We start from the raw sequence: 27,355 nt of genomic DNA on the forward strand, positions 1-27,355 counted from the left end.
GACGACGAAGTTGGGGTTCTCCGTGGGCATTGCCTACTCGTTCGCGAACTCGCTGTAGATTTGGCCATCCACCAGCCAGTGACACGCGAGGAGGGAGAGGTTGTACCACTGCTCCTCTTGCACCTGCCAGAACGCCGACACTGGTTGCGGTGTCGACTGCTCCTCCGCTATGATGGCGTGAAAGTACGCACGTTCGTGCTCCATGGCCAAGCTAGCATGGAACAACGCGGGCAGGGGAGTCATCTCGTGGTTGGAGGCCCTCTCCATCGTTGGGTCGTCGTCGGAGGTTCTGTTGCAATGCCCTAGAGCTTGCGATCATGGTGGAGGTGGTGCATGAAGGAGGATTTAAAGCAGGACGTGGTGTGGTGCAGTTTGTGTTGGGTGTGACCGCATTTAAATAGCGGATGCCGGCCAGGCAAAGCAGCGGGTTGGGTCAATGAGGACGCCGGAGTGGGTTTCTCGGCTCGCGTTCTGGTTTAATGTTAGTAGGCGGACAAATGGGTAGCCTGTTTGAATGCAATAGATATCCGCCTACTCCAAGTAGGAATCGATGCTCTCAGGAGGCATGCCGCTTCAATGCCGACACTAGTGAAAGGTCGTACCTGCTTTGAGAGCAAGTACAATAGTGGGCTTATAGCCCGCTTATGTGGCACTTTTGTTTATGTGGAGAAAAGAGATGTGAAAAAGTAAGGGGAGTAGGCTTTCATGCAAGAGCCCAACTATATGTGTTCCTAGGCAAATACAATTAATGTGAAGAAAGAAAAAGAGAGAAGATAGAAAAAGATACTAATGTAATAACCACCTAAAAAAATGAGACCAACCCAAGGGCTAACCTTCGTTGGCATTTTTTTTATAGAAGAAACTCCGTGAGCACCCGCATCTGAGCCGGGACTCGAACTCGGATGGGCTAGCAGCAACCCCAGCTGCCCAGCCAACGGGTCGACACCCCATCCTTAATGTAATAACCAAACTTATAGCCCACACTATTATATGAGTGAATACGAATGATGACTATATATGACATGAAAGTTTCATATAGCGAGCAGCTGGCTATACTATTAACCATGCTGTGAGGCTACATCCTACGTGAATGCGTCGCGCCGCTGGAGCGGCCCTGACGGGCAACTGCTTCGACTTCGCAAATCAAGGTCCTGAGCGGCGACCGCTTCCACTTCTGTAATCGTACTTTGCAAATTTTAATTAGAATGAGATACAAGATTTAACAGGTCAAGGTCCATAAAATCCAACGCCTTCCACTTCTCATTTGGTACAGGCTAGCAATTGCGGGATCCTTGGGATCAGCTGATTGAACATCATCTATCATGATTGACCAATATCTTGAAACATTGTTCTTTTTTTTAGCACACATGTAAATAGCTTTTAGAAAAGAAATGGATTAAGATCGAGTTGGCTACCTTGATTTGAAACCATCTGATGACATATTGTCTCGGATTTAATTTTGTGATCCTCAGCTAGCAATACTTGTGTGGCCACTTGCCATCCAAACCACTTTCGTTCAGCTGCAAAAGATTGCACCATGACACGTCCAGCGGACGATAATTATCCGTGCCCATCGTTGCAAAAGACTGAAAAGAGAGAAAGGAAGCGAAGCCCTGGCAAAAGAGAAAAAACAGCAACAACAAAGCAGACGGATGTGTGTCCGTTATAAATACCCACACGCTACCACCACCGAGTTTCCCCCTCCCCCGCTCTTCCTCTCCTCCACTCTTTGAGGAAACATCCAAGCGCTCCCTCCATCTCAAGCGGCCAAGTACGATTATACAAGGCAGGAAAAAAAATCAGAGTGACAACACAGTTTCGAGTTAGATCTGAGCAATGGGGGAGGAGAGGATGACGGCGAAGCCCGAGGCCGTCGAGCTGCCAGGATTTGTGATGAGCGCCGACGAGGCGGAGCGCGCGGCCGCGGCGGCCGGCGTGGAGACGGTGGAGGACCTGCTGCCCCTGCTGATCCCTTCCGCGATGCGGCGCGCGCGCCCCCCGATCTCGCGGTTCCCCGTGGGCGCCGTCGGGCTGGGCGAGAGCGGGCGCGTCTACGCCGGCGTGAACCTCGAGTTCGTCGGCGCCCCTCTCTCCCAGGCGGTCCACGCCGAGCAGTTCCTCATCGCCAACGCCGCTGCCGCCGGGGAGCCCGCGCTCCGCGCCATCGCCGTCTCCCACATGCCCTGCGGCCACTGCCGGCAGTTCCTCCAGGAGATCCGCGGCGCCGCCGGGATCCGCATCCTGGTGACCTCCGACGCCGCCGACGGCTGCGCGGCCGAGTGGCGCTCGCTGGCGTCGCTCCTGCCCCGCCCCTTCGGCCCCCACGACCTCCTCCCCAAGGACGCCCCCCTCGTCCTCGAGCCGCACGACAACCGTCTCGGCGATCCCGTTGACGCCGCCGCCAATGGCTTCGCTGCCGGCGACCTGGAGGGGCGCCTGAAGGATGCCGCGGAGGCGGCGGCGCGCGCGGCGCACGCGCCGTACAGCGGGTGCCCGTCGGGGTTCGCGGTGGCGGACGGTGAAGGGAAGGTGTACGCCGGGGGCTGCCTGGAGTCCGCGGCGTACAACCCGACGCTGGGCCCCGTGCAGACGGCCATCATTGCGATGATTGCCGCCTCCGGCGGCTCCGCCGGCGATGTGGTGGCGGCAGCGCTGGTAGAGAAGGAGGGGGCGGTGGCGGCGCAGGAGGCGACGGCCAGGGTCTTCCTGGCCGCTGTGGCGCCGCAGGCGAGCTTCCACGTGTACAAGTACAGGTCGTCCGATGTGTGATGCGCGCCTCTGGTGGTGAGAGCAGCAGGCGAGATCGGACGAGATAATGTTCATAATCTTCAAGAAAGAATAATATGACGGGAAATAATCTTGTGCAGATGGGTGAGCTGTAAATTCCACATGGCGCTCGTGATTCGCTGATGGGACACCGAGAGCCGGGGCCTACTTACCATTCTTGTGTTCATGTGTGTATTATTATGAGGAAAATATAATACTCCTAGAAGTAAAAATTCTCTGAACGGTGCCGTAATAAACAGGTGGAGTATTTCTTGGACGGAAGTAATGCGTTGCTTCTCCTTCCCCGTCTCTTTCTACGTCGTTGTTTGAACGAATTACACACTAGAGCTCACGACTCTTGTAGGATACATAAAAAATACTCTAAAAAAATAGCTAGAATGAAGGAGCTCGTGCCGCACGCATCGCGGGACCTGTTGTGGTCACCGCCGATTATCCAGCCAATCAGGCATTTGGCCCACTTGTTCCTTGCAAGTCTCAAACACACGATCGATAGATCGATCGCTTTACGAACTTCTCTTGGTGGGGCTGAGCTGTAGGCAGTTGGTTGCCACGGAGTACAGCAAGGGTGTATGTATATCAGCGTCAGATTAGGTAAGAGTCCAAACGTGCAATCACAGCAGCCAAAGTCTACTCCTGATTAGATGACGCAGAGGGCAATCATACGATCATAGAAGTCTATCTTATAGGAATACCGTAGCAATTCCGATAGTATCATTTTCCCGGAACAAAGTCGGTATCCTTTTCCCGGAGAAAACAACAGCCTGTGTGTGCAATAGAAAGCGATGGTGTGCGAGCACTCCATTAAATCTAACCCGATCTTTAATGTTTGTGGTCTATTTTTTTGTCCCAGCTTATTTTTATGTTCTTTGTTGATGTTTTATTTGTGGAAGGTCAGATGTGACATCCCTAAAAACATCTAGATGTGAATTAGACAAATTGTAAATCAATCAGTCACGGCAAACCATTCTTATAAATACTCCTACATAAATAAATTAGCAGCCACCGGATTTTGACCGCGACCCCGTCTTTGCTCTCGGCGTGTTGAGCGTCCTTGTCCTGACGGGCCTAAATGGTCGCTTTCTGACGGTTATGTAAGCGGTAAGCTTGTGCTGGACAGCTGCAGCCAGCCAACAAGAAGCATGTTTCTCTCGCCGGGCATAGTCCTTCCTGCACGCCAAGTATTTGGGCACGCAGCTTGTGCAAGGCAGGGGGAAATCCGCACGTAGGAGCCGGAGTTTGTTCCGTGCTTAACTCTCTTGTTCTTCCCGAGCGGACGGGTCCTGGAATGGAAGGTGAGATCATGTGCCGGTTGTTCGACAGCATTATTATGGTTATGGGGCAAGTCCAACTTGCTACTATGTAAAGTAATGGGAATCTTTCTTTGATCTAATCGACCGTCACGTCATCAGTATAAATAGCAAGCCTAGCTAAAAATGTACCACCGTCCTTCCTACTTGCCGTTGCTCCTTGTTGGTTGTCCCGTAGCCATGGACGGCTCAGAGTGGAAGCTGCGGTCTGGTAGGTAGGACATCAGCCAAGCATACCCTTTTTCTGTGTTTGTGTTCACCTCGGCTCACAGCAGCTAAAAGGAATACTGGTTCGCCGTACCTGCACACCAGTGTGAAGGCTCTGATGACCGACAGATTTCTAGGGTGATCATGTGTGTCCTAAATCGTACTGGCGAGAGCATCTACACTTAGGCGTCCCAAACCGGCCACTGGCAGATTTCTAGGGTGATCATGTGTGTCCTAAACGTATTGGCAAGAGCATCTACACTCAGGCAAACCGGCCACAAACGCCTCCGGAGAAGGGAGAGCCGCTGCCGGAGCCAATCAAGGTGGCGGGTCTGGAGGAAGAGGAGGCGTAGCAGCCTGCTCCAGAGTTCATCATGGCGGAGGCAGAGACAGAGTTCGCCGTCGCCCAAACCGTGGAGATGGCGTGGCAGAGGCCATCCTAGAGTCCATCCAGGATGAAGCCTAGAGGTCAATCGGCAGTTCCTTTGGCAAAAGTAGGCGGCGTTTGACGCGTTCTTCGTCGAACTTGACGTGGAGATATAGGAGGAGGACGCCGGAGCGGAGCAGCCGGAGGCACCGGAGCTGCAGCTACCGCCCATGTACCCGCAGCCGGGCACGAAGATTACTGACATCTCCAATGAGGAGTAGCTACGTAGTACGTAGGTTTTTAAGTTTGCATGCTTTTGTATGGATATGAGAATCCAGTATGAGTTGTCCGGATGCAGTTGTGCTGATTTGGGCTGGGCCCGGACACTGCCCGCGGACGTGCCCGGGCGCGTCCGCTGGTGTTTGAGGGGCCATATTTGTCATATCCATCTGTAGATGCTCTGAAATGACACCTGTTTAGGGCATCTCTAACGGTGGCCCGCAAACCGCCCACGTCCGTTTGGACTGCGCAGTCCGGACCGCGGAAGCAATCCAACGCGGTCCTGTATCTCCTGCAAACCGGAGACAAACGTGGGGGGCTTTGCAGGAGTCCGAACACGCGAAACGTCGCTCTCTGCCCCCTGGCCCACCCAGAAGGACAGTGGAGCCCGCACTTCTGGAGCATCCTGCATTATTTCCGCACCAAAATCCCCCACTCTCTTCTTCCATCCCTGCCGCTTTCCATCCAATTCCCGCTCTTTTCTCCCAGTCTCGACTTCCTTCCGCCGCTGACGCATTGAACTTGTCAGAGATGGAGCCGACAGAGCTGCCGAAGGATCCGAGCATCATGCTCGCCTGGAAGATCAGTTCGGCTACGCGGCAAACTCACCGCGTCAAAGCAAAGGCCGTAAAGGAGGAGAAGCTCAAGAAGCGGTTGGCCGCCGGTGGGCCTGGTGGTGGCATTGGGCGTGGAGGTCATGGCGGACGCCGCCAGACGGGCGCGCCCACAATACAGAGGACGGCGTGGTCAGAGCCTTACAAGCCTCCGTACTACATCTTGGCGAAGAAGGAGGAGGCATGCGTGAAGCACTCGAACATCAAGGAGGACAAGAAGGAGCAGAGGTTCAAACTGTTGATGGAGGTGACGGACAAGAAGCTCAAACTCGAAGAGAGGAAGGCCGCGCTCAAGGAAAAGAAGGTGAAGATCGCCGCCAATGCGAAGGAGGCCAAGATGTTGACCTTGAATGTGGACTCTTTGGATGCGGACGGAAGAATCATCGTGCAATCCGTCCACTACCAAATGTTGCAGCGGCAGAAGATCAGTTGGCGGCGGCGCCACAGGAGGCGTACACGGACGCGGAGGATGCCTACGCCGCGGCGACAACACCACCTTGATCGGGGAGGAGACAGCTGGGATTACCGGTCCGACAGGGCAAAAATGCACGGATTGCCAGAGTGATGTTCTTTTTATTTGAGCATGTAAAAACTAAGCATACTTGCCTCTTTTTGGTTGTAATTGGGCATGCGATCCAGCGCTAGTGTGTTCCGGCGCGCTGTGTGGATTGGAGTACAATTGGATTTGAATTTACTGGTGGACATATACAAGATAGCGTTGGATGACGACCTTCTGTATCCGTATTCATGGACATGGCCCCCTTGTCCACGGACGGATGCGGAAGAAAATTTGCGGGTCGCTGGTCCAGATGTCCTTATAAGGCTAGTCATAGTGGGAGTAATTTAGCAAGTAACATAGCGCAGTCCAAGACGAGTTTGCTTATGTGGCATGTATTCAATGAGAAGAGATGTGTTTAGAGTAACATAATACAGTATGTTACTGTAACATAGCGCTTCCCAAGAGAAGATGGGTCTAAAAGCTAATAAATGAAGCCATCTATGACACTACTATTATATTACTTTACACTATGAAGGTAATAATTTAGAGTAGTGTCATATGCATGACACTAGTATAAGTTACTCCACACTATGACCAGCCTAAAGCATTTACATTTCTATGTGTTGTACGTAGATTAAATGTGACGATAACCCTCGTCGTCTTACTTCCTCGGTACAATGAGAAAGACTTTACTATGGTCATTATGTTAAAAAAAATGCACACATAGCATAATTGAGCGTGGTTCTAATGGTTAGGCTGGTCATAGTGAGAAGTATCTGGCGTGTTTGGTTGCTCGCATTAGGCCCAGCTAGACCCGCCCAGAAAGAAAACTGGCTATTTGGTTGCCTGGCCCGCAACAGAATCTTGGCCCACACGAACTTTAAAGCAATCCTCAGCCAGGCCCGCTAGGAACACCCGAATTGGCAGTTTCTAGTGAGCCAGACTTGAGCGATGCAGAGGAGGGGGAACACGACGCTAACCTCCTGCGAGCAGGGGGATGGCGGGAGCTCACACGCGTCTCCGAAAAAGTGGCGGGATGGTTTCATGTCACCACCTGCCGATTCGGTTGCCCTATATAAGCAGAGTGAACGCAGCGGCAAAACTCCCGCCACCATTTCCCCTCTCTCCAGCTTTTCCTCCGACGCGGATTGATACGTCTCCAACGTGTATATAATTTTTATTGTTTCTTGCTATTATATTATCAATTTTGTATGCTTTATATGTAATTTTATATTATTTTTGGGAACTAACCTATTAACCTAGTGCCTAGTGTCGGTCTTGTTTTGCCTATTTTATTGTTTCACAGAAAAATAGTACCATACGAAGTCTAAACGCGGTAAAATTTTACGATGATTTTTTCTGGGCCAGAAAGGACCCTGTAAGCTTCGGGAGAAGCCCAAAATATATACAAGTGGGCCACAAGCTCACATGGCATACCCCTATGGGGCGCCACCTGAGCTTGTGGGCCCCTTGTAGCTCCATTTGCCCTAATTCCACTTCTATAAATTTCCTAAAATCTCAAAACCGCCAGAGCGAGACCCGAAACAATTATTCCGCCACCACAAGTCTCTGTTGTTCCGCAATCCCATCTGGAGGGCTTCTACGTCAACCTTGATGCACCTCCGATGATGTGTGAGTAGTTCATCACAGACTTTTGTTCCATAGAGATTAGCTAGATCTCTCTCTCTCTCTCTATCTATCTATCTATCTCTCTCTCTCCCCGATCTTCAATACAATGTTCTCCTCAGAGTTTTATTCGATGTAATCTTCTTTTGTGGTGTGTTTGTTGGGATCCGATGAATTGTGGGTTTATGATCAGATTATTCGTTAAAAGTAATTGAGTCTTTTTTGAACTTTATTATGTGTGATCGTTATAGCTATGTAATGCTTTCCGATCTATGAGTTTTCTTTGGCCAATTTGATGAGTAGATCTTCAGTGGAAGTGGTGCATAGTAGTAGGTTCAATCTTGCAGCGTCCTCACCTCATGACAGAAGGGGTAGCGAGGCACGTATTAATGATTGCAAACATATGAGGCTATGCATAGTATCGAGTCATGGGCAAAACTATGTGCTGCAGTATTTTCCAAGTTTAATAGGAATAAGTATTCCATGCTCATGGATGCGTTTTTTTCTACTCCCTCCGTTTTGAACTAAAACCACGAGAAGAATTATGGAACGGAGAAAGTGTTCAACAAACATGTTCAATAGATGAGTATGCTCTTGCTTTTAAAGAACACATGCACAAGATACTTGTGTACAATCCTGCATATGGTGAAACATTATTTGTGAATCATTAAATAGTAGGGTCAAAACCTGAGATACGTGCCTCATGTTAAGTTATAACATCCCTTTATGGTTGGTCTGACCTATGCTTTTGTTCAAATGCATGAAGCTCTATTGGTTGAAGGCATTGCACATCAGTCCATCAAAGTGGAGTACTTCTAGAAGCACAAGCAGTATATCCAGTTGAGCGTAAACCTTAAGAACGAGGGCGATTGTCTGACAAGGTCGATTATCTTTGAGTTCAACGTTGTGCTAGCGGGTAATTGTCACATCCCTAGTGTCTGGTAATGTATTAGCCTAGCTAAACATGAATGCATCATGTTTAAATTTCTTTATTCCTGAATTGAGGGAATTCAAAGCCCTAGAAGATATTTTTAACAAGATTCAAAACCCAAATCTTTTCAATGAACCCAAAATGCTCTTCTTTAATATTTGATATTTTTTTTGGCAAGAGTTATGGCTGAAACCAAAAATCACGAACATTTTAAGGTATTGTTTGGGACTTTGAATTAAATCAATATGGTATTTGATTTAGAGTTATAATTCTCTATAAAAGATTTATAAGTCCCTTTTTTTGAAACTTTTTGTGTGGCTCTGAATAAATCCCTTTAGTCCACACATAAATTTCCAGAATAATAAAAAATGATTTGATGTTCAATTAAAATAAAAGTAGAATCAAATAAATAGAAAACAGAAAGAATAAAGCAAAAACAGAGAGAGTTACCTGGTGACCGAGCTGGCCGGCCCAGCCCACGAGGGGTAGGGTCGAATTCCTCCTCATGCTAGAAGGACGTGCGTGTGTGGCCGCAATGTTGGGGAACGTTGCATGAAAACCAAAAAAATTCTACGCACACGCAAGATCTATCCATGGAGATGCATATCTACGAGAGGGGAGAGCATCTACATACCCTTGTAGATCGCTAAGCGGAAGTGTTTATCAACGCGATTGATGTAGTCGTACACCTTCACGATCCGTCCAGATCAAGTACTGAACGTACGACACCTCTGCGTTCAGCACACGTTCAGCTCAATGATGTCCTCGCTTCTCGATCCAGCAAGAGAGGCGAAGTAGTAGATGAGTTCCGGTAGCACGGCGGCGTGGTGACGGTGGTGAAGAACAATCTCCGCAGGGCTTTGCCAAGCACAACGGAAACTATGACGGAGGATAACTAGAGGGGGCAGGGTTGCCGGCACACGGCTTGGTGAATCTTGATGTGTTCCGGGTTCTAGCCCTGCCCCTCTATTTATATATTGAGCCCTGGGGTCATTTCTTGGAGAAAGAGCCTCCTCAAAGTCGGTTTGGCACGCAAGGCAAGAGTCCTTCTCGGACTCCAGGACCAGGCGCCAGGGTCCTCGGCGTCTGGCCCCAGACGCTAGTCCGCCCCCCTGGCCTCCACAAAACTCCTTTTGCATCTTCCTAAAGCCTCGTGGACTTTACCCCTTGGCCCAAATAAAGTGTTATTGTACCCAAACATTTCGGGAAACATCAGAAACCCCTTCCGGTGAATTCCGGAACCCTTCCGGAGACCAAACACTATTATCCCATATATCAATCTTTACCTCCAGACCATTCTGGAGCTCCTCGTCATGTCTGTGATCTCAACCGGGACTTCGAACAACATTCGGTCACCAACATACATAACTCATATAATACTATATCATCAACGAATGTTAAGCGTGCGGACCCTACGGGTTCGAGAATGATGTAGACATGACCAAGACGCTTCCCTGATCAATAACCAATAGCGGGACCTGGATGCCCATATTGGTTCCTACATATTCTACGAAGATCTTTATCGGTCAAACCTTCATGACAACATACGTAGTTCCCTTTCGTCTGTCGGTATGTTACTTGCCCGAGATTCGATCGTCGATATCTCCATACCTAGTTCAATATCGTTACCGACAAGTCTCTTTACTCGTTCCATAATACGTCATCTCGTAACTAACTTCTTAGTCACTTTGCTTGCAAGCTTCTTGTGATGTTGTATTACCGCGAGGACCCAGAGATACCTCTCCGATACACGGAGTGACAAATCCCAATCTCGATCCATGCCAACTCAACAAACACCTTCGAGGATACCTGTAGAGCATTGATACGTCTCCAACGTATCTAAAATCTATGAAGTATTCATGTTGTTATATTATAATTCTTAGATGTTTTACAATCATTTTATAGCAACTTTATATCATTTTTTGGGACTAACCCATTGACCTAGTGCCCAGTGCCAGTTGCTATTTTTTTTTCTTGTTTTTTACATCGTGGGAAATCGATATCAAGCGGAGTCCAAACACCGTGAAACTTTTTGTGGATTTTTATGGACCAGAAGACATCCAATGGGCCAGAGTAGCACTTGGGGGTGCCCTGAGGGGGGCACAACCCACCAGGGCGCCTGGGGGCCCAGGCACGCCCAGGTGGGTTGTGCCCACCTCGGTGGCCTCCCGCACCCCCTCTTTGCCCTATAAATTGCCAAATATTCCAAAACCCTCGGGGGTAGCCCTAGATCAGAAGTTCCTCCGCTGCAAGCCTTTGTAGCCACGAAAAACCAATCTAGACCCCGTTCTGGCACCCTGTCGGAGGGGGAAATCATTACCGGTGGCCATCTTCATCATCCCGGTGGCCACCATGATGAGGAGGGAGTAGTCCACCCTCGGGGCTGAGGGTTTGTACCAGTAGCTATGTGTTTAATCTCTCTCTCTCTCTCTCTCGTGTTCTGAGATGTCACGATCTTGATGTATCGCGGGCTTTGTTAATATAGTTGGATCATATGGTGTTTTCCCCTCTCCTTCTTGTTGTGATGAATTGAGTTTTCCCTTTGAGATTTCGTTTTCATCGGATTGAATACTTTTATGGATTCGAGAGCACTTGATATATGTCTTGCATATGAATACCCGTGGTGATAATGGGGTATTATATTTATTCACTTGGTATATGTTTTGGCACTCAACTCGCGCATTCCCGAGGTGACATTGGGGTAATCTATGCATAGGTGTTGATGCACATTCTTGTCTTTGTTTCTCTGGTAGAAATCTAGGGGCACTCTTTGAGGTTCTTTGTGTTGGATTGAGTATTATGAATCTGAAATTATTTGGTGTTATTTTAGTACGAACTCTTGGATAGATCGATCGGAAAGAATAGCTTTGAGATGGTTTCATACCCTACAAACAATTTATTCTTATGTTCTCCGCTAGATAGGAACTTTGGAGTGATTCTTCGTTGCACGTTGAGGGATGGTTATATAATCCAATTATATTAGCATTCTTGAGAGATTGAACTAGCCAAAGTATGGACCCTAGGCCTCATTGTCAAGCATTGCAATACCATTTGTGCTCTGTTTTATCAATTGTTACCTTGCTGTTTTTATAATTTCAGATTACAAAAACCAACATCTACTATCCATATTACACTTGTGTCACCATCTCTTCACTGAACTAGTGCACCTATACAATTTGCCATTGTATTGGGTGTGTTGGGGACACAAGAGACTTTTTATTATTTGGTTGCAGGGTCGTTTGAGAGAGACCATCTTCATCCTACACCTTCCACGGATTGATATACCTTAGGTCATCCACTTGAGGGAAATTTGCTACTGTCCTACAAAACTCTGCGCTTGGAGGCCCAACACGAGTCTACAAGAACAAGTTGTGTAGTAGACATCAAGCATCTTTATGATGACCCAGTTACGTTGTGATGTTTGATAGCACACAAGGCATTCCTCCGGTATCCGGGAGTTGCATGATCTCATGGTCGAGAGGATATATATTTGACATTAAGAAAGTAGTAGCAATAAACTGAACGATCATATGATATGCTAGCGAATGGGTCTTGTCCATCACATCATTCTCCTAATGATGTGATCCCGTTATCAAGTGACAACACCGTCTATGGTTAGGAAACCTTAACCATCTTTTGATCAACGAGCTAGTCTAGTAGAAGCTCACTAGGGACACAATATTTGTTTATGTATCCACACATGTTCTTAAGTTGCCCTGCTAACCTATCATTAGCTCCTACGTATTTCCCATCTCCCCCTTTCGTTGATTTTATGGACGAATTACTCACAACACTTCAGATTTTTGAACCCAATGAAACTAAAATTGAAATTGAAGTAGTGGTATACAAATATTGATTCTCTCATGAAGTTATCCATCCACAATGTTAGTATCTTGTGTAAAGAGAGCATCAATCTGCAAGGAACGATTGGGAAAATTCATCTACTTATTTTGGTGGATTTAGGGAGTTCCTATAATTTCACCACTTAAAAGTCAATGGAGCAGCTTTAGTGTCTTGCGGATCAGTTACATATCGCCTCAGTTAGTTGCAGGTGGTGGTACACTCACATGTAATAAACAAGTTCTTTGCTTGCAGTGGTGGTGACAAGGACATTGTTTTACCACCTCTCTAAAGATCTTACCATTGGAGAACTATGTTATCATTCTGGGTATGAATTGGTTCGAAACAATGAGCCCTATGTGGGTTGATTAGCACAAAAATTAATGGGATTCAAGTACGATGGCAGTAGAATCACATTAAGATGAATCAAATATAATACGAATGTTTATAATATTGTGTTAGGGAAGGATTTTAAATGGTTATTGCACAACGATGCAATAGATCACATTATGCAACTCGTTCATATATCTGAATTGTCTACTATGATCATGAGTCCATTTTGTCTTCTCTAACTTCATTACCACCCCTCATAACTTTCCACCATCAAATTCCCCTAATCCCAGGCTCCACTCGAGTGAACATCAAACCATACATGTATAATACTATGTACAAGAATGAGATGTAACAACAAATCACTACCATTAGCTGTAGTTGTTTTGCTTCTCCCTTGTTGCTGGTCAATAAGAAAGATAGTACTTGGTATTTTTCTATTGACTACATCCATTTGAATATTATTACAGTGGAAAAATACCCAATCCCAGTTGTGGAGGAACTTATGGATTGACTTGCTTGTGCATAGTGGTACACTAAGTTGGACTTGAGAGCTGGGTATCACCAAATCAGACTGGTGCCTGCAGAAGATCATAAAAGAACTTTCAAAGCTCGTCATTGCCTTTGAATTTAAAGGTATTCCCTTTGGTCTCACCGATGACCCAACCACTTTTCAAGATGCCATGAATGAGGTGTTTGCTCCATTACCAAAAAAGTGTGTTCTCGTGTTCGTAGATAACATCCCGATTTATAGTCCTAGCTTGGAGACTCATGTGCAACATCTGGCAGAAGTGTTTGTCATGTTGTTTGCGAACTAGATCTATGTCAAACTTAGTAAATGTTCTTTTACTCTGCAAGAGATTGGATATTTTGAACATATTCTAAGCAAAGATGGGTTAAGGACCGATCTAGGACAAGTCACAACAGTGCAAGAGTGGCATGTACTAACTTTGTGAAACTATTGAGTGAGTTTTCGGGACTCTCGGGTTATTAGACGAAGTTCATTAAACATTATGGAATTATCAATAAAAGTTTGTCTAATCGTTTTAAGAAAGATGTTGTGTTTGCTTGGGCAGCTACAATATATGGTGCATTTTAGCAACTCAAACAAGCTCTCTTATCTATACCTATGTTGGCACTTCCAGACTTTACACAACATTTTACTGTGGAAACTGACGCCAGTAACACATGTGTTGGTGCTATGTTGATGCAAGATGGACATCAAGTTTCATATCTCAACAAGGCATTAGATCCCTCTCACCACATATGAGAAGGAATGTTTACATGTGCTTTTGTGTAACATCCCAAAATTCTAAATTTTGGAATGTTATAATAAATAGATAGAATGATTGACTGTTTAATTGATTGACTGAAAATGAGTGAAATTCTAAACTTTTGAAAGTTAAATGAGAGGGAATAAAAGGACTTTCCCAAACTTTGAAATTTGCTTTCTGATCTCCATGAATTCAAATTCTTTTCAAATACAAAACCCTTGAGCGAAGATGATATGACTTCTTCCATTTAAAATTAAATGAAAGAGTATTTGAAAATAATTGAATTTCATTTGGAAATATTTTCAATTTAGAAATTTCACGCAACTCAAGGACCTTCGGAGAGAGTTGGAGATTTCGTTATTTTCATATTTGAGAGTTTTCTCGAACTTGAAAAGAGGATCATTTGATTTATTTATTTCATCTTCAATTATTTTTCCGATATCAAAATATGAGAGAGGGAATAATATGACTTTCCCAAAATATAGGAAAAATGAAGATTTAATAAATAGATCAAATTTCGTTTTCCGGTGTTTGTTTGTTTTTCTTTGGATAGGGAAAAATGCGCGTTTTCGAAAATTGCATTTTAGGTCCGGAGAAAAGTTCATTTTGTTCGACTCATTTTTAGGAGTCGGGGAAAATTTACTTTAGATTTTTCAGAGTTCGTTTAGTTAGTTTTCTTTTGTTTTTCTGCGCACGAAATCAGTTAAAAAAAAAAAGAAGCCTCCCGCCAGGCCAGCCGGGCCAAAGGCCCAGCCAGCCGGCCGCCTTCCCAGCTGCGCGCGTGCGCCAGTGCCAGCGCCAGGCGCCAGCCAGGCCGCCGCCTCGCCTCGTCTTAGCCGAGTCCTAGTAGGACTCTAGGCTAGCCCTTTCCTTCGTTTTGTTTCCTTTTTTCCCCTCTTTTTCTTGTCCCCTACCCCAAGTAAATTCCCCCCCTCACCTATATAAATACCCCCACACCCCCCCTCTCCTCACACCAAAAACCCAAACCCCCTCTCCTCTCCAAGCCGCGCCCCACCCCGCGCCCCTCACCCGCCGCCGCCGCCCCTATAGCGCCGCCGCCGCCGCCCTAGCACGCCGCCGTCGCCACCGTTCGCCCCGCCTCGCCGGGGGTAGCCCCGCGCCTCTCTTTTTCTTCCCCGCGGTTCGGTTCTTTTAAAAGAAACTGTTCCGGTTTTCTTTTCCGGTTTTTCTCTCCGATTCTTCGTTTCGGTGTCCTTTTCGAAAACCCTAGATCGGTTTTCGTTCTTCTTTCGGACCGTTCGTCTCAATGAACGTGATCACCAGATTCTTCCCGGTTAACGACGCCCATTCGTTTAACCGTTCGTCTCTTTCTGTTCGTCGGATTTATTCCGCGATCGCGATCTCAGATCCGATCTTCGTTCTAGTCTTTCTTCTCGCCCGTTTATCGGAATCAGGTGATTCAAGCGCCTGGAGTTTCGTCTCAAAACCGCCGTTCCGTCTAATCAACTTGAACAAGTTTTTTCTATGGTAAAATTTGACCTAGTTTCAACTTGCTAGAACCGAGTTGTTTTCTTCCGCCGTTTGTTTTCCGTCGTTTGTTCGGTTCGTTCTTTCTTTGCACCGGAGCTCTTAAGTTGAACTTTCTGGTTCGTTCTCTCGTTCGAGTTTTACTTGTGCATTAGATGAGTACTTATTGTGTGGTTACTATTGCTTGCTTACGATAGATTGACCGGAGTGTGACGAGTAGATCTATCAAGAGTTTTAAGTGCGAATCATCTTCATCAACATTGCAGGCAAGTTCACACTTTGATCATACCTTTTCCATACCCATGTTTTATTGCATTAGATCAATCCTCTCACATTGCATGATTAGGATCTAATTAAACTGTGGGATGGGAAGTAGATGAGGTAGTACCTATCACCTGTATTATTATGAAACCTTTGGGAGTTACTTCTACGTTTGCTTATTATGCCATGCTATGCTAGTAGACGTGGATTGGGTGAGTGATATTCCATGACAGATGTGAGTTGATAATTTTAATGGTTTATCTAAGGTGGCAACTTAAACACACATCTGGGTGGATTGAGGCACCTGATGTCTATTAGGACTTGCCTGTTTTTTTATGGACCGCCACCCAGGCTCAAAGGGATCATAAGATCTTTCATGCTAGAAACTTCCGTGTGCAGCCACATGCTACTATGGGCTCTGGCATAGTTGACTAAGTTGTGCAAACTCTTACGGGGTGGACTAGCAGATGTAGGGGATGTGGGTGTACCGGTCTACCCCACATGTAAGGTGCTAGCACTTCTGAAAGACTATGTCTCGGTCATCTGTTTCTCAAACACCATGTAGTGCGAGAAAACAAACGGAGGCGGTCGAGTCATGTGGGGAAAAGTGCGCAAACCTCTGCAGAGTGTACAAACTAATCATGATTAGCCGTGTCCCCGGTTATGGACAACTTGAGTATCTAGTACTTGAATATCATGTGAATCTCAACATGTTACTTCTAATTAATGTTGTTGGGTTTTAATTGTACTTTTAATTGGGATTGAGAATGCTGTCAACCATTCTCAATGTTCAACAACCACCATGATAGTTAAATAAATTTATTCCTTTGCATTAGGGAAAATTGGCTTTACGCAAAAACCTTATAACCATAGAGCTTTTCCACCAGCCAAATATGCATGTAGTGATAGCCATTGTTCATCATTCTCTATGGTGTGAATTTGCCAGTACATTCAATGTATTGACCCGTTTCGGGCGCAACGTCTTATGTTGCAGGTTTCTTACGACGAGTAAGTGATACGTTAGGGTTACGATTTCTACACTCAACTTTGCCGTTGGTGTTGATGGGAATCCACAACCTTGTTGCTTCCGCTATTTGGATTGAGGTAATAGTATTTACGTTACTTTATACATGTGATTTACCTCTGTTATAAATCCTTCGAGTACTGTGTGTGTCAGCATACCGATCCAGGGATGACACCTAAGCAAAGAGACTTGATCCATTCGGGTCGGGTCGCTACAAGATGGTATCAGAGCACATGTTGACTGTAGGACGTGACCCTAGAAACTGGCAAGCCCATAGCAAAGATTTTTCTCTACACTTTCCCTTTCAAAAAAATCTTTTACCTCTCTTCTCTTCTGAGCTTATTCAAAAATTCTTTTTAGTGAGACCATATCCCTTTTCCCCTTTTACCACTCGAGGATTCGACTGATGAGACCACTCCAAGAAGTACAAGATATCAGACCAGTAAGACCATTCGGAATGAAGAAGATTTTACCATACATTATGATAATGGAAACTACAGCTGTTGAAGACTCTGAAGACTAGGAGAATTGGAGGCTCTGAAGAATTCCCAGATTTGTATGACCTAGGAAGGCTACCCTTATGGAACTTGACAAATTATGGAAGTTGTCAATACCCGAGATCAAGGTGTATCGGAGAAAGACTGAAACAAGGAGCATGAGAACTCGAAGTTTTGTCAAGGAAAACCCTAAGGCAGGAGATATCAACTGTGGAGAGATAGCTCATGGAAATGACAAGAGCAGAAACACGGTTATCCGTGATGTCATCACTCGCTAATGCTATTGTCACCGTGCTGAGTTAAGGATGCTTTCTTCAGAATGGATTTGATGGAAGAAGGGTGATGGAGCACCTATTAGTAAGATGAAGTTTTAACCTTAGCCGGTGTATCACCAGGATCTGGAGTAGTACATCAAGAAGTTTAAAATGGAGCTCCAGGAAGTCGTATTAGACAAGGAAGTATTTCATGAGGAACTCAGGATCCTGAAGATGAGAGTAGCCAAGCTGGAGGAGCTACAACCTCAAGATACAGGAGATTCGTCAGGAACTGAAGGACAGTATGACCATGGTTCATGTGAAGGATGTTGAAACCTAGAAGTTTGAAATGCAACTCCAGAATATTACAGGATGCCACGAGAGATTTCACGTCAACAGAGATGATCTGGCAAAAGAACTTGAGAAGGACAAGCGTGATTGGAAGAAGCCATTGGAGGCTTGAACAAGGCTTGAAGAGTTTGGAGACGTTGAAGATTTATTGACCTTTAGAAGACCAAACCCCTATTATATACCTACGTTAGATGCGACGTTTGTGAGCTGTCATTTGTTTGATGTTTTTCGACAGCCACAACAAAAATCTGTCTTTTCAAAACTTTTGTTTGTATTGTGTGTATCCCTCTCTATCTCTCTTATCTCACCCCAAAACACTTGGACCCAATAGAGGATGAATGGAGATGAGCTTGTATTTGCTAAATCGATGAGTCAATTGGAGATGGAATGATGGATTCAGGACATGGAGGATCACATGGAGAATAACCCTATAGTTGGACATGATATGACCCAGCATGCTCTTCTATGCTTTGAAAGAGGTGCTGCTACTTGGTGGAGGATGTACCAAACCATAAATGGATGGCAAGGAGTAACCACTTGGAAAGAATTTAAGTTGACTTTGCTAAAGTCTCAGTTTGTGTCCCAGAAGTTGAAGCCTTATGGAAAGGACATGAAGAAACCTTGTGTATGCAAGATTTGTGGAGAAATCGGACACAACCATAAAGAACACAAGGATGAATGCCCTAATTGTGAAGGAAGTCACCCAGCTGAAGAATGCCCAACTAGGCAGATCACTTGTTTCTTGTGTGAAGGGACTACCCACTATCCTGCTCAGTGTCACATTTACCCCATGGTACAAAGAACCATCCAGCAGAAGGAAGAAGCAATGAAAGGAGCTCTTATGGAAAGTTTAGAAGAACCTGTGATGAAGAAAGAGGTGGAGGACACACCCAAAGAAGAACCAATTAAACCCTACACCAAGTCTTGCTATTCATGTGGAGAAGAAGGACACATCTCCCAGAATTGTATGAATGGGGATCTAGTAGAATTCCCAGCTGAGGAAGTAGAGTATGACCCACCGGAAATAGAAGCCCTGATTGGAATGGAAAAGTCCAGAAAGAGAAGTAGATTGGATTCGAGGAAGGATCTGAGTCATGTCACCTGTTATGGGTGCAAGGAGTCAGGGCACTACCTCAACAAATGCCCAAAAAGGAGACCTCGATACTTGTCAGAAGTAATATGTTTTAGTTGTAATAAAGCAGGGCACTTTGCCAGAGATTGTCCGAAGGAGAAGGAGACTTGTGATAAGTAGTTGAGTTTGTAACAGAAGAAATATAGTCGTAGTAGTGAGAACATTTTCTTTTATATTGAGGTGTTGAGTTGAGACTTGTAATGGAGAAGCGAGAGATTGTAATCATTTGAGAATGAATAAAGTAGCATCGCTGGTACTGATATGGATTTTATGAGTTGTTACTCTATGAAGAAGAATTTTGACCATTTTGAGGATATGAGAAATATGTTCTATGGAAGATTTGTGCATTTTAAGGGTGGTAATACCCTGTAATGGATTTCGGAAAAAATGAATACGAGTTTTGTCTTGATACCCCAAGAGTATGTGGGATGAAGTTAGAGACCGACAGTTGTTTGGACCAAATGTGATCAAAGGAGTCAGAAGAGAATGTTAAGTTGATTCGAGATAGACTGAAGGTAGCTCAGTCCAGGTAGAAGAGTTATGTAGACTCAAAAACTCAAGGAGGTAGTCCATGAAATTGGAGACAGAGCATGTCTTCATGTGTTCCCTCTGCGAGAAGTTAAACGAATTGGAGTTAAGGAATAGTTAGCCCCGAGATTTGTAGGACCATACCGAGTTTTGGAGCGTATGAGAGAAGTGGCCTACAAGATGGAGTCACCCGAAGAACTGTCAGGAGTTCAGGATGTGTTTCACGGTTCCCAGTTGAAGGAGTGCCATGCAGAGATGGCCAATATTCCCCTGTAAGGACGCTTGACCGCGGAAAGGATAATGATGTTCCACGAAGTAGAGTATGGACTTCATAAGTATAAGTTTTTACCTCGGTATGTGGGAAACCCCACGAGGATGAAGAGATAAATTACTATTGGAAATAAAAGGAGGTATGATGTTGGAAATATGGATCAATGGAAATTCCATGATGCGTTTGAGTAATCACGTTTTAGTTTGGTGCCAATATAAGGAAGGAAGACAGTACAATTGGATGGATTTAAGAATACTAGGAAGTTGGAAGTTGGAATAATGATCGGTTGCCCGATGATAAGTTCAAGGACTACAAGTGATGAGATGGGCCATAACCCACAGGCCCAGGACCTGCCAAGAAGCAAGCACATTCTTGCTGAAGGAAAAACCCTGGAAGTGGATATACCTTTGTCGACAGACGATTTTATAGGAGTTTACGCAAAACCTGAGAGTTGTGAAGGAACGATAGATGGTTGTTTGGCTTGCAGAATCTATGGATTTATCCGAACTTGGTTCATCGACAAGAGAAATTCTGCAATGCTTGTGAGGATGACCGAGTGTTAGAATGCGAGATTCGCTAAACTGTATACATGGTAATGATTTGGGTGCGTGATGGATTGATCACCATACCGACTTACTCTTATTGTTTGCCTTGCTATATGGAATGGTAAATCTGAGTGACTTACCTATAGTAGAGAGACGATGATGAAAACCTTGTTTAAACCTTAGAATGGTATAGCAATTTTTCCCTTGTACAAGGCAGCTTTGCCAACCGTAGGTTATACGGTGAGGATCAACCCAGACCCATTTCCTGCAGGAGAAACCATAAATTGTTGACCACCATGAGATATCAATAGTTTTTTAGTCTTGGCGCCAGACCGGTCAGCTAAGAAGACCCAATCTCGAAATAACCTTACCAAGAGGAAAGGACAGAAGAAATGAGGAAAAGGTTATGCCACTACCGGAAGAACTCAGAGAAGGAATTTTCTCGAGGATCTAATAAGACCGGCCCTGTCAAGAATAAGGATGGAGTATATGAGTATTGATGGAACTGTAACCATGCTTCTAAGGGTGGTAGCACCCCAGACCCCTGTGATGATTGATGGATTTTGAGGAGACCCCCAAACCCTAACCTTTTCTTGCTAGCCTCTCCGAATCTCGAGGACGAGATTCCTTTTAAGGGTGGTAGGTTTGTAACATCCCAAAATTCTAAATTTTGGAATGTTATAATAAATAGATAGAATTGATTGACTGAAAATGAGTGAAATTCGAAACTTTTGAAAGTTAAATGAGAGGGAATAAAAGGACTTTCCCAAACTTTCATATTTGCTTTCTGATCTCCATGAATTCAAATTCTTTTCAAATACAAAACCCTTGAGCGAAGATGATATGACTTCTTCCATTTAAAATTAAATGAAAGGGTATTTGAAAATAATTGAATTTCATTTGGAAATATTTTCAATTTAGAAATTTCACGCAACTCAAGGACCTTCGGAGAGAGTTGGAGATTTCGTTATTTTCATATTTGAGAGTTTTCTCGAACTTGAAAAGAGGATCATTTGATTTATTTATTTCATCTTCAATTATTTTTCCGATATCAAAATATGAGAGAGGGAATAATATGACTTTCCCAAAATATAGGAAAAATGAAGATTTAATAAATAGATCAAATTTCGTTTTCCGATGTTTGTTTGTTTTTCTTTGGATAGGGAAAAATGCGCGTTTTCGAAAATTGCATTTTAGGTCTAGAGAAAAGTTCATTTTGTTCGACTCATTTTTAGGAGTCGGGGAAAATTTACTTTAGATTTTTCGGAGTTCGTTTAGTTAGTTTTCTTTTGTTTTTCTGCGCGCGAAATCAGTTAAAAAAAAGAAGCCTCCCGCCAGGCCAGCCGGGCCAAAGGCCCAGCCAGCCGGCCGCCTTCCCAGCTGCGCGCGTGCGCCAGCGCCAGCGCCAGGCGCCAGCCAGGCCGCCGCCTCGCCTCGTCTTAGCTGAGTCCTAGTAGGACTCTAGGCTAGCCCTTTCCTTTGTTTCGTTTTCCTTTTTTTCCCTCTTTTTCTTGTCCCCTACCCCAAGTAAATTCCCCCCTCACCTATATAAATACCCCCACACCCCCCCTCTCCTCACACCAAAAACCCAAACCCCCTCTCCTCTCCAAGCCGCGCCCCACCCCGTGCCCCTCACCCGCCGCCGCCCCTATAGCGCCGCCGCCGCCGCCCTAGCACGCCGCCGTCGCCACCATTCGCCCCGCCTCGCCGGAAGTAGCCCCGCGCCTCTCTTTTTCTTCCCCGCGGTTCAGTTCTTTTAAAAGAAACCGTTCCGGTTTTCTTTTCCGGTTTTTCTCTCCGATTCTTCGTTTCGGTTTCCTTTCCGAAAACCCTAGATCGGTTTTCGTTCTTCTTTCGGACCGTTCGTCTCAACGAACGTGATCACCGGATTCTTCCCGGTTAACGACGTCCGTTCGTTTTGTTGGGGAACGTAGCATAAATTCAAAATTTTCCTACGTGTCACCAAGATCTATCTATGGAGTCATCTAGCAACGAGGGAGGAGTGGATCTACATACCCTTGTAGATCGCGCACGGAAGCGTTCAAGAGAACGGGGTTGATGGAGTCGTACTCGTCGTGATCCAAATCACCGATGATCCTAGCGCCGAACGGACAGCACCTCCGCGTTCAACACACGTACGGAGCAGCGACGTCTCCTTCTTCTTGATCCAGCAAGGGGGGGGGAGAGGTTGATGGAGATCCAGCAGCACGACGGCGTGGTGGTAGTAGTGGGATTCCAACAGGGCTTCGCCAAGCGCTGCGGGAGGAGGGAGATGTGTCATGGGAGGGAGAGGGAGGCGCCAGGGCTTGGGTTGGATTGCCCTCCCTTTCCCCCACTATATATAGGGCCAAGGGAGAGGGGGAGGGCACAGCCTTGCCCCTTCCTCCAAGGAAGGGTGCGGCCAAGGGGGGGAGGAGTCCATCCTCCCCAAGGCACCTCGGAGGTGCCTTCCCCTTTTAGGACTCTCCCTTTTCCCTCTCTCTTGGCGCATGGGCCTCTTGGGGCTGGTGCCCTTGGCCCATATAGGCCAAGGCACACCCCCTACAGCCCATGTGGCCCCCCGGGGTAGGTGGCCCCACCCGGTGGACCCCCGGGACCCTTCCGGTGGTCCCGGTACAATACCGGTGACCCCGAAACTTGTCCCGATGGCCGAAACAGCACTTCCTATATATAATTCTTTACCTCCGGACCATTCCGGAACTCCTCGTGACATCCGGGATCTCATCCGGGACTCCGAACAACTTTCGGGTTACCGCATACTAATATCTCTATAACCCTAGCGTCATCGAACCTTAAGTGTGTAGACCCTACGGGTTCGGGAGACATGCAGACATGACCGAGATGACTCTTCGGTCAATAACCAACAGCGGGATCTGGATACCCATGTTGGCTCCCACATGTTCCACGATGATCTCATTGGATGAACCACGATGTCAAGGACTTAATCAATCCCGTATACAATTCCCTTTGTCTATTGGTATGATACTTGCCCGAGATTCGACCGTCGGTATCCCGATACCTTGTTCAATCTCGTTACCGGCAAGTCTCTTTTACTCGTTCCGTAACACATCATCCCGTGATCAACTCCTTGATCACATTGTGCACATTATGATGATGTCCTACCGAGTGGGCCCAGAGATACCTCTCCGTCACACGGAGTGACAAATCCCAGTCTCGATTCGTGCCAACCCAACAGACACTTTCAGAGATACCCGTAGTGCACCTTTATAGTCACCCAGTTACGTTGCAACGTTTGGTACACCCAAAGCACTCCTACGGTATCCGGGAGTTGCACAATCTCATGGTCTAAGGAAATGATACTTGACATTAGAAAAGCTTTAGCGAACGAACTACACGATCTTGTGCTAGGCTTAGGATTTGGTCTTTGTCCATCACATCATTCTCCTAATGATGTGATCCCGTTATCAATGACATCCAATGTCCATGGTCAGGAAACCGTAACCATCTATTGATCAATGAGCTAGTCAACTAGAGGCTCACTAGGGACATGGTGTTGTCTATGTATCCACACATGTATCTGAGTTTCCTATCAATACAATTCTAGCATGGATAATAAACGATTATCATGAACAAGGAAATATAATAATAACTAATTTATTATTTCCTCTAGGGCATATTTCCAACACGTTTAACCGTTCGTCTCTTTCTTTTCATCGGATTTATTCCGCGATCGCGAGCTCAGATCCGATCTTCATTCTAGTCTTTCTTCTCGCCCGTTTATCGGAATCAGGTGATTCAAACGCCTGGAGTTTCGTCTCGAAACCGCCGTTCCATCTCGAAACCGCCGTTCCGTCTAATCAACTTGAAAAAGTTTTTGCTATGGTAAAATTTGACCTAGTTTCAACTTGCTAGAACCGAGTTGTTTTCTTCCGCCGTTTGTTTTCCGTCGTTTGTTCGGTTCGTTCTTTCTTTGCAACCGGAGCTCTTAAGTTGAACTTTCTGGTTCGTTCTCTCGTTCGAGTTTTACTTGTGCATTAGATGAGTACTTATTGTGTGGTTACTATTGCTTGCTTACGATAGATTGACCGGAGTGTGACGAGTAGATCTATCAAGAGTTTTAAGTGCGAATCATCTTCATCAACATTGCAGGCAAGTTCACACTTTGATCATACCTTTTCCATACCCATGTTTTATTGCATTAGATCAATCCTCTCACATTGCATGATTAGGATCTAATTAAACTGTGGGATGGGAAGTAGATGAGGTAGTACCTATCACCTGTATTATTATGAAACCTTTGGGAGTTACTTCTACGTTTGCTTATTATGCCATGCTATGCTAGTAGACGTGGATTGGGTGAGTGATATTCATGACAGATGTGAGTTGATAATTTTAATGGTTTATCTAAGGTGGCAACTTAAACACACATCTGGGTGGATTGAGGCACCTGATGTCTATCAGGACTTGCCTGTTTTTTTGGACCGCCACCCAGGCTCAAAGGGATCATAAGATCTTTCATGCTAGAAACTTCCGTGTGCAGCCACATGCTACTATGGGCTCTGGCATAGTTGACTAAGTTGTGCGAACTCTTACGGGGTGGACTAGCAGATGTAGGGGATGTAGGTGTACCGGTCTACCCCACATGTAAGGTGCTAGCGCTTCTGAAAGATTATGTCTCGGTCATCCGTTTCTCAAACACCATGTAGTGCGAGAAAACAAACGGAGGCGATCGAGTCATGTGGGGAAAAGTGCGCAAACCTCTGCAGAGTAACAAACTAATCATGATTAGCCGTGTCCCCGGTTATGGACAATTTGAGTATCTAGTACTTGAATATCATTGTGAATCTCAACACGTTACTTCTAATTAATGTTGTTGGGTTTTAATTATTTTTAATTTGGATTGAGAATGCTGTCAACCATTCTCAATGTTTCACAACCACCATGATAGTTAAATAAATTTATTCCTTTGCAGTAGGGAAAAATTGGCTTTACGCAAAAACCTTATAACATAGAGCTTTCCACAGCCAAATATGCATGTAGTGATAGCCATTGTTCATCATTCTCTATGGTGTTGAATTTGCAGTACATTCATGTACTGACCCGTTTCGGGCTGCAACGTCTTATGTTGCAGGTTTCTTACGACGAGTAAGTGATACGTAGGTTACGATTTCTACACTCAACTTTGCCGTTGGTGTTGATGGGAATCCACAACCTTGTTGCTTCGCTATTTGGATTGAGGTAATAGTATTTACGTTACTTTATACATGTGGATTTACCTCTGTTATAAATCCTTCGAGTACTGTGTGTGTCAGCATACCGATCCAGGGGTGACACCTAAGCACAGAGACTTGACCCATTCGGGTCGGGTCGCTACATTTTGACAGTGGAAATACTCTCTACATCATGCACCTTTTGTCATCAATGCTGACCACATAAGTTGTGTACGCTTTCAAGATCAGAAGTTCTCCAACATTATGTAGCAAAAGGGCTAGGCTCTAGTTACAATGTTATCTATAAGAAAAGACAAGATAACACTGCAACATATGTTCATTCTAGAGTAGCTAGTTCTACTGAACTCGCGTCCCTATCCTTCTATACACCATGGTGGCTAGAAGTGAAAGTGGAAGGGTATTTATACCGTCAACATGCCAATGATCTTCTGGCTAGTTAAGTGTAATGGGATCCATTGACGAAGGGTTTGAATTGCATCAAGGGGTGATCAAACGCAAACGTAGGCTCGGGTTGGGTGATACGTCTCCAACATATCTATAATTTATGAAGTATTCATGCTATTATATTATCCATCTTAGATGTTTTATATGCATTTATATGCTATTTTATATGATTTTTGGGACTAACCTATTAACCTAGAGCCTAGTGCCAGTTTCTGTTTTTTCCTTGTTTTTGAGTTTTATAGAAAAGGAATACCAAACAGAGTCCAATTGACGTGCCAATTTTTGATGATTTTTTATGGACCAAAAGAAGCCCCCAGAGTAAAAGAGTTGGAACAGAAGAGTCCAGGCTGTCCACGAGGGTGAGGGCACGCCCTACCCCCTTGGGCATGGGCCCCTATCTCGTGGACGGTTCGGAGACCCCCCCTGACGTGAAACCGACGCCAAAAATTCCTATAAATACAGAAACCCCTAGAAAATAACCTAGATCAGAAGTTCCTCCGCAGCAAGCCTCTGTAGCCACGAGAAATCAATCTAGGCCCTCTCTGGCACCCTGCCGGAGGGGGCCATCATCACCAGAGGCTATGGAGGAGGATCCCGGAGGGGCCATCATCACCACGAAGGCCAAGGACCAGAGTGAGAACCTCTCCCCATCCAGGGGGAGGCCATGGAAGAGGAAGCATGCTACCTCTTGAGCACTGCGTTGGATTTCCTTGAAGAGGAAAGGACGATGCAGCAAAGTAGCGTAAGTATTTCCCTCGGTTTTTGAGAACCAAGGTATCAATCTAGTAGGAGGCTACGCGCGAGTCCCTCGTACCTGCACAAAGCAAATAACTCCTCGCAACCAACACGATAAGGGGTTGTCAATCCCTTCATGGTCACTTACGAGAGTGAGATCTGATAGATATGATAAGATAATATTTTTGGTACTTTTGTGATAAAGATGCAAAGTAAAATAAAAGCAAAGTAAAAAGCAAAGGAAATAACTAAGTATTGGAAGATTAATATGATGAAGATATACCCGGGGGCCATAGGTTTCACTAGTGGCTTCTCTCAAGAGCATAAGTATTTTACGGTGGGTGAACGAATTACTGTTGAGCAATTGACAGAATTGAGCAAAGTTATGAGAATATCTAGGTATGATCATGTATATAGGCATCACGTCCGAGACAAGTAGACCGACTCTTGCCTACATCTACTACTATTACTCCACTCATCGACCGCTATCCAGCATGCATCTAGAGTATTAAGTTCATGAAAACAGAGTAACGCCTTAAGCAAGATGACATGATGTAGAGGGATAAATTCAT

General features: G+C 45.4%; 1 protein-coding gene across 1 annotated transcript; it reads left to right on the forward strand.

Moving 5' to 3' along the window:
* The first annotated feature begins 1,618 nt into the window (after window positions 1-1,618).
* On the forward strand, window positions 1,619-3,048 carry LOC125544394 (cytidine deaminase 1). The gene has a single exon (XM_048708072.1). It carries the CDS (start codon window positions 1,837-1,839, stop codon window positions 2,767-2,769), a length of 933 nt encoding a protein of 310 aa, XP_048564029.1. The 5' UTR covers window positions 1,619-1,836; the 3' UTR covers window positions 2,770-3,048.
* Window positions 3,049-27,355: the final 24,307 nt, after the last annotated feature.

This window comes from Triticum urartu, chromosome 3 (genome assembly GCF_003073215.2).
Source record: "Triticum urartu cultivar G1812 chromosome 3, Tu2.1, whole genome shotgun sequence".
Lineage (NCBI taxonomy): Eukaryota > Viridiplantae > Streptophyta > Magnoliopsida > Poales > Poaceae > Triticum > Triticum urartu.

Bases quoted from the DNA above. Each gene is read 5' to 3' on its own strand.
- LOC125544394 (XM_048708072.1), top strand. From the start codon at position 1,837: ATGGGGGAGGAGAGGATGACGGCGAAGCCCGAGGCCGTCGAGCTGCCA.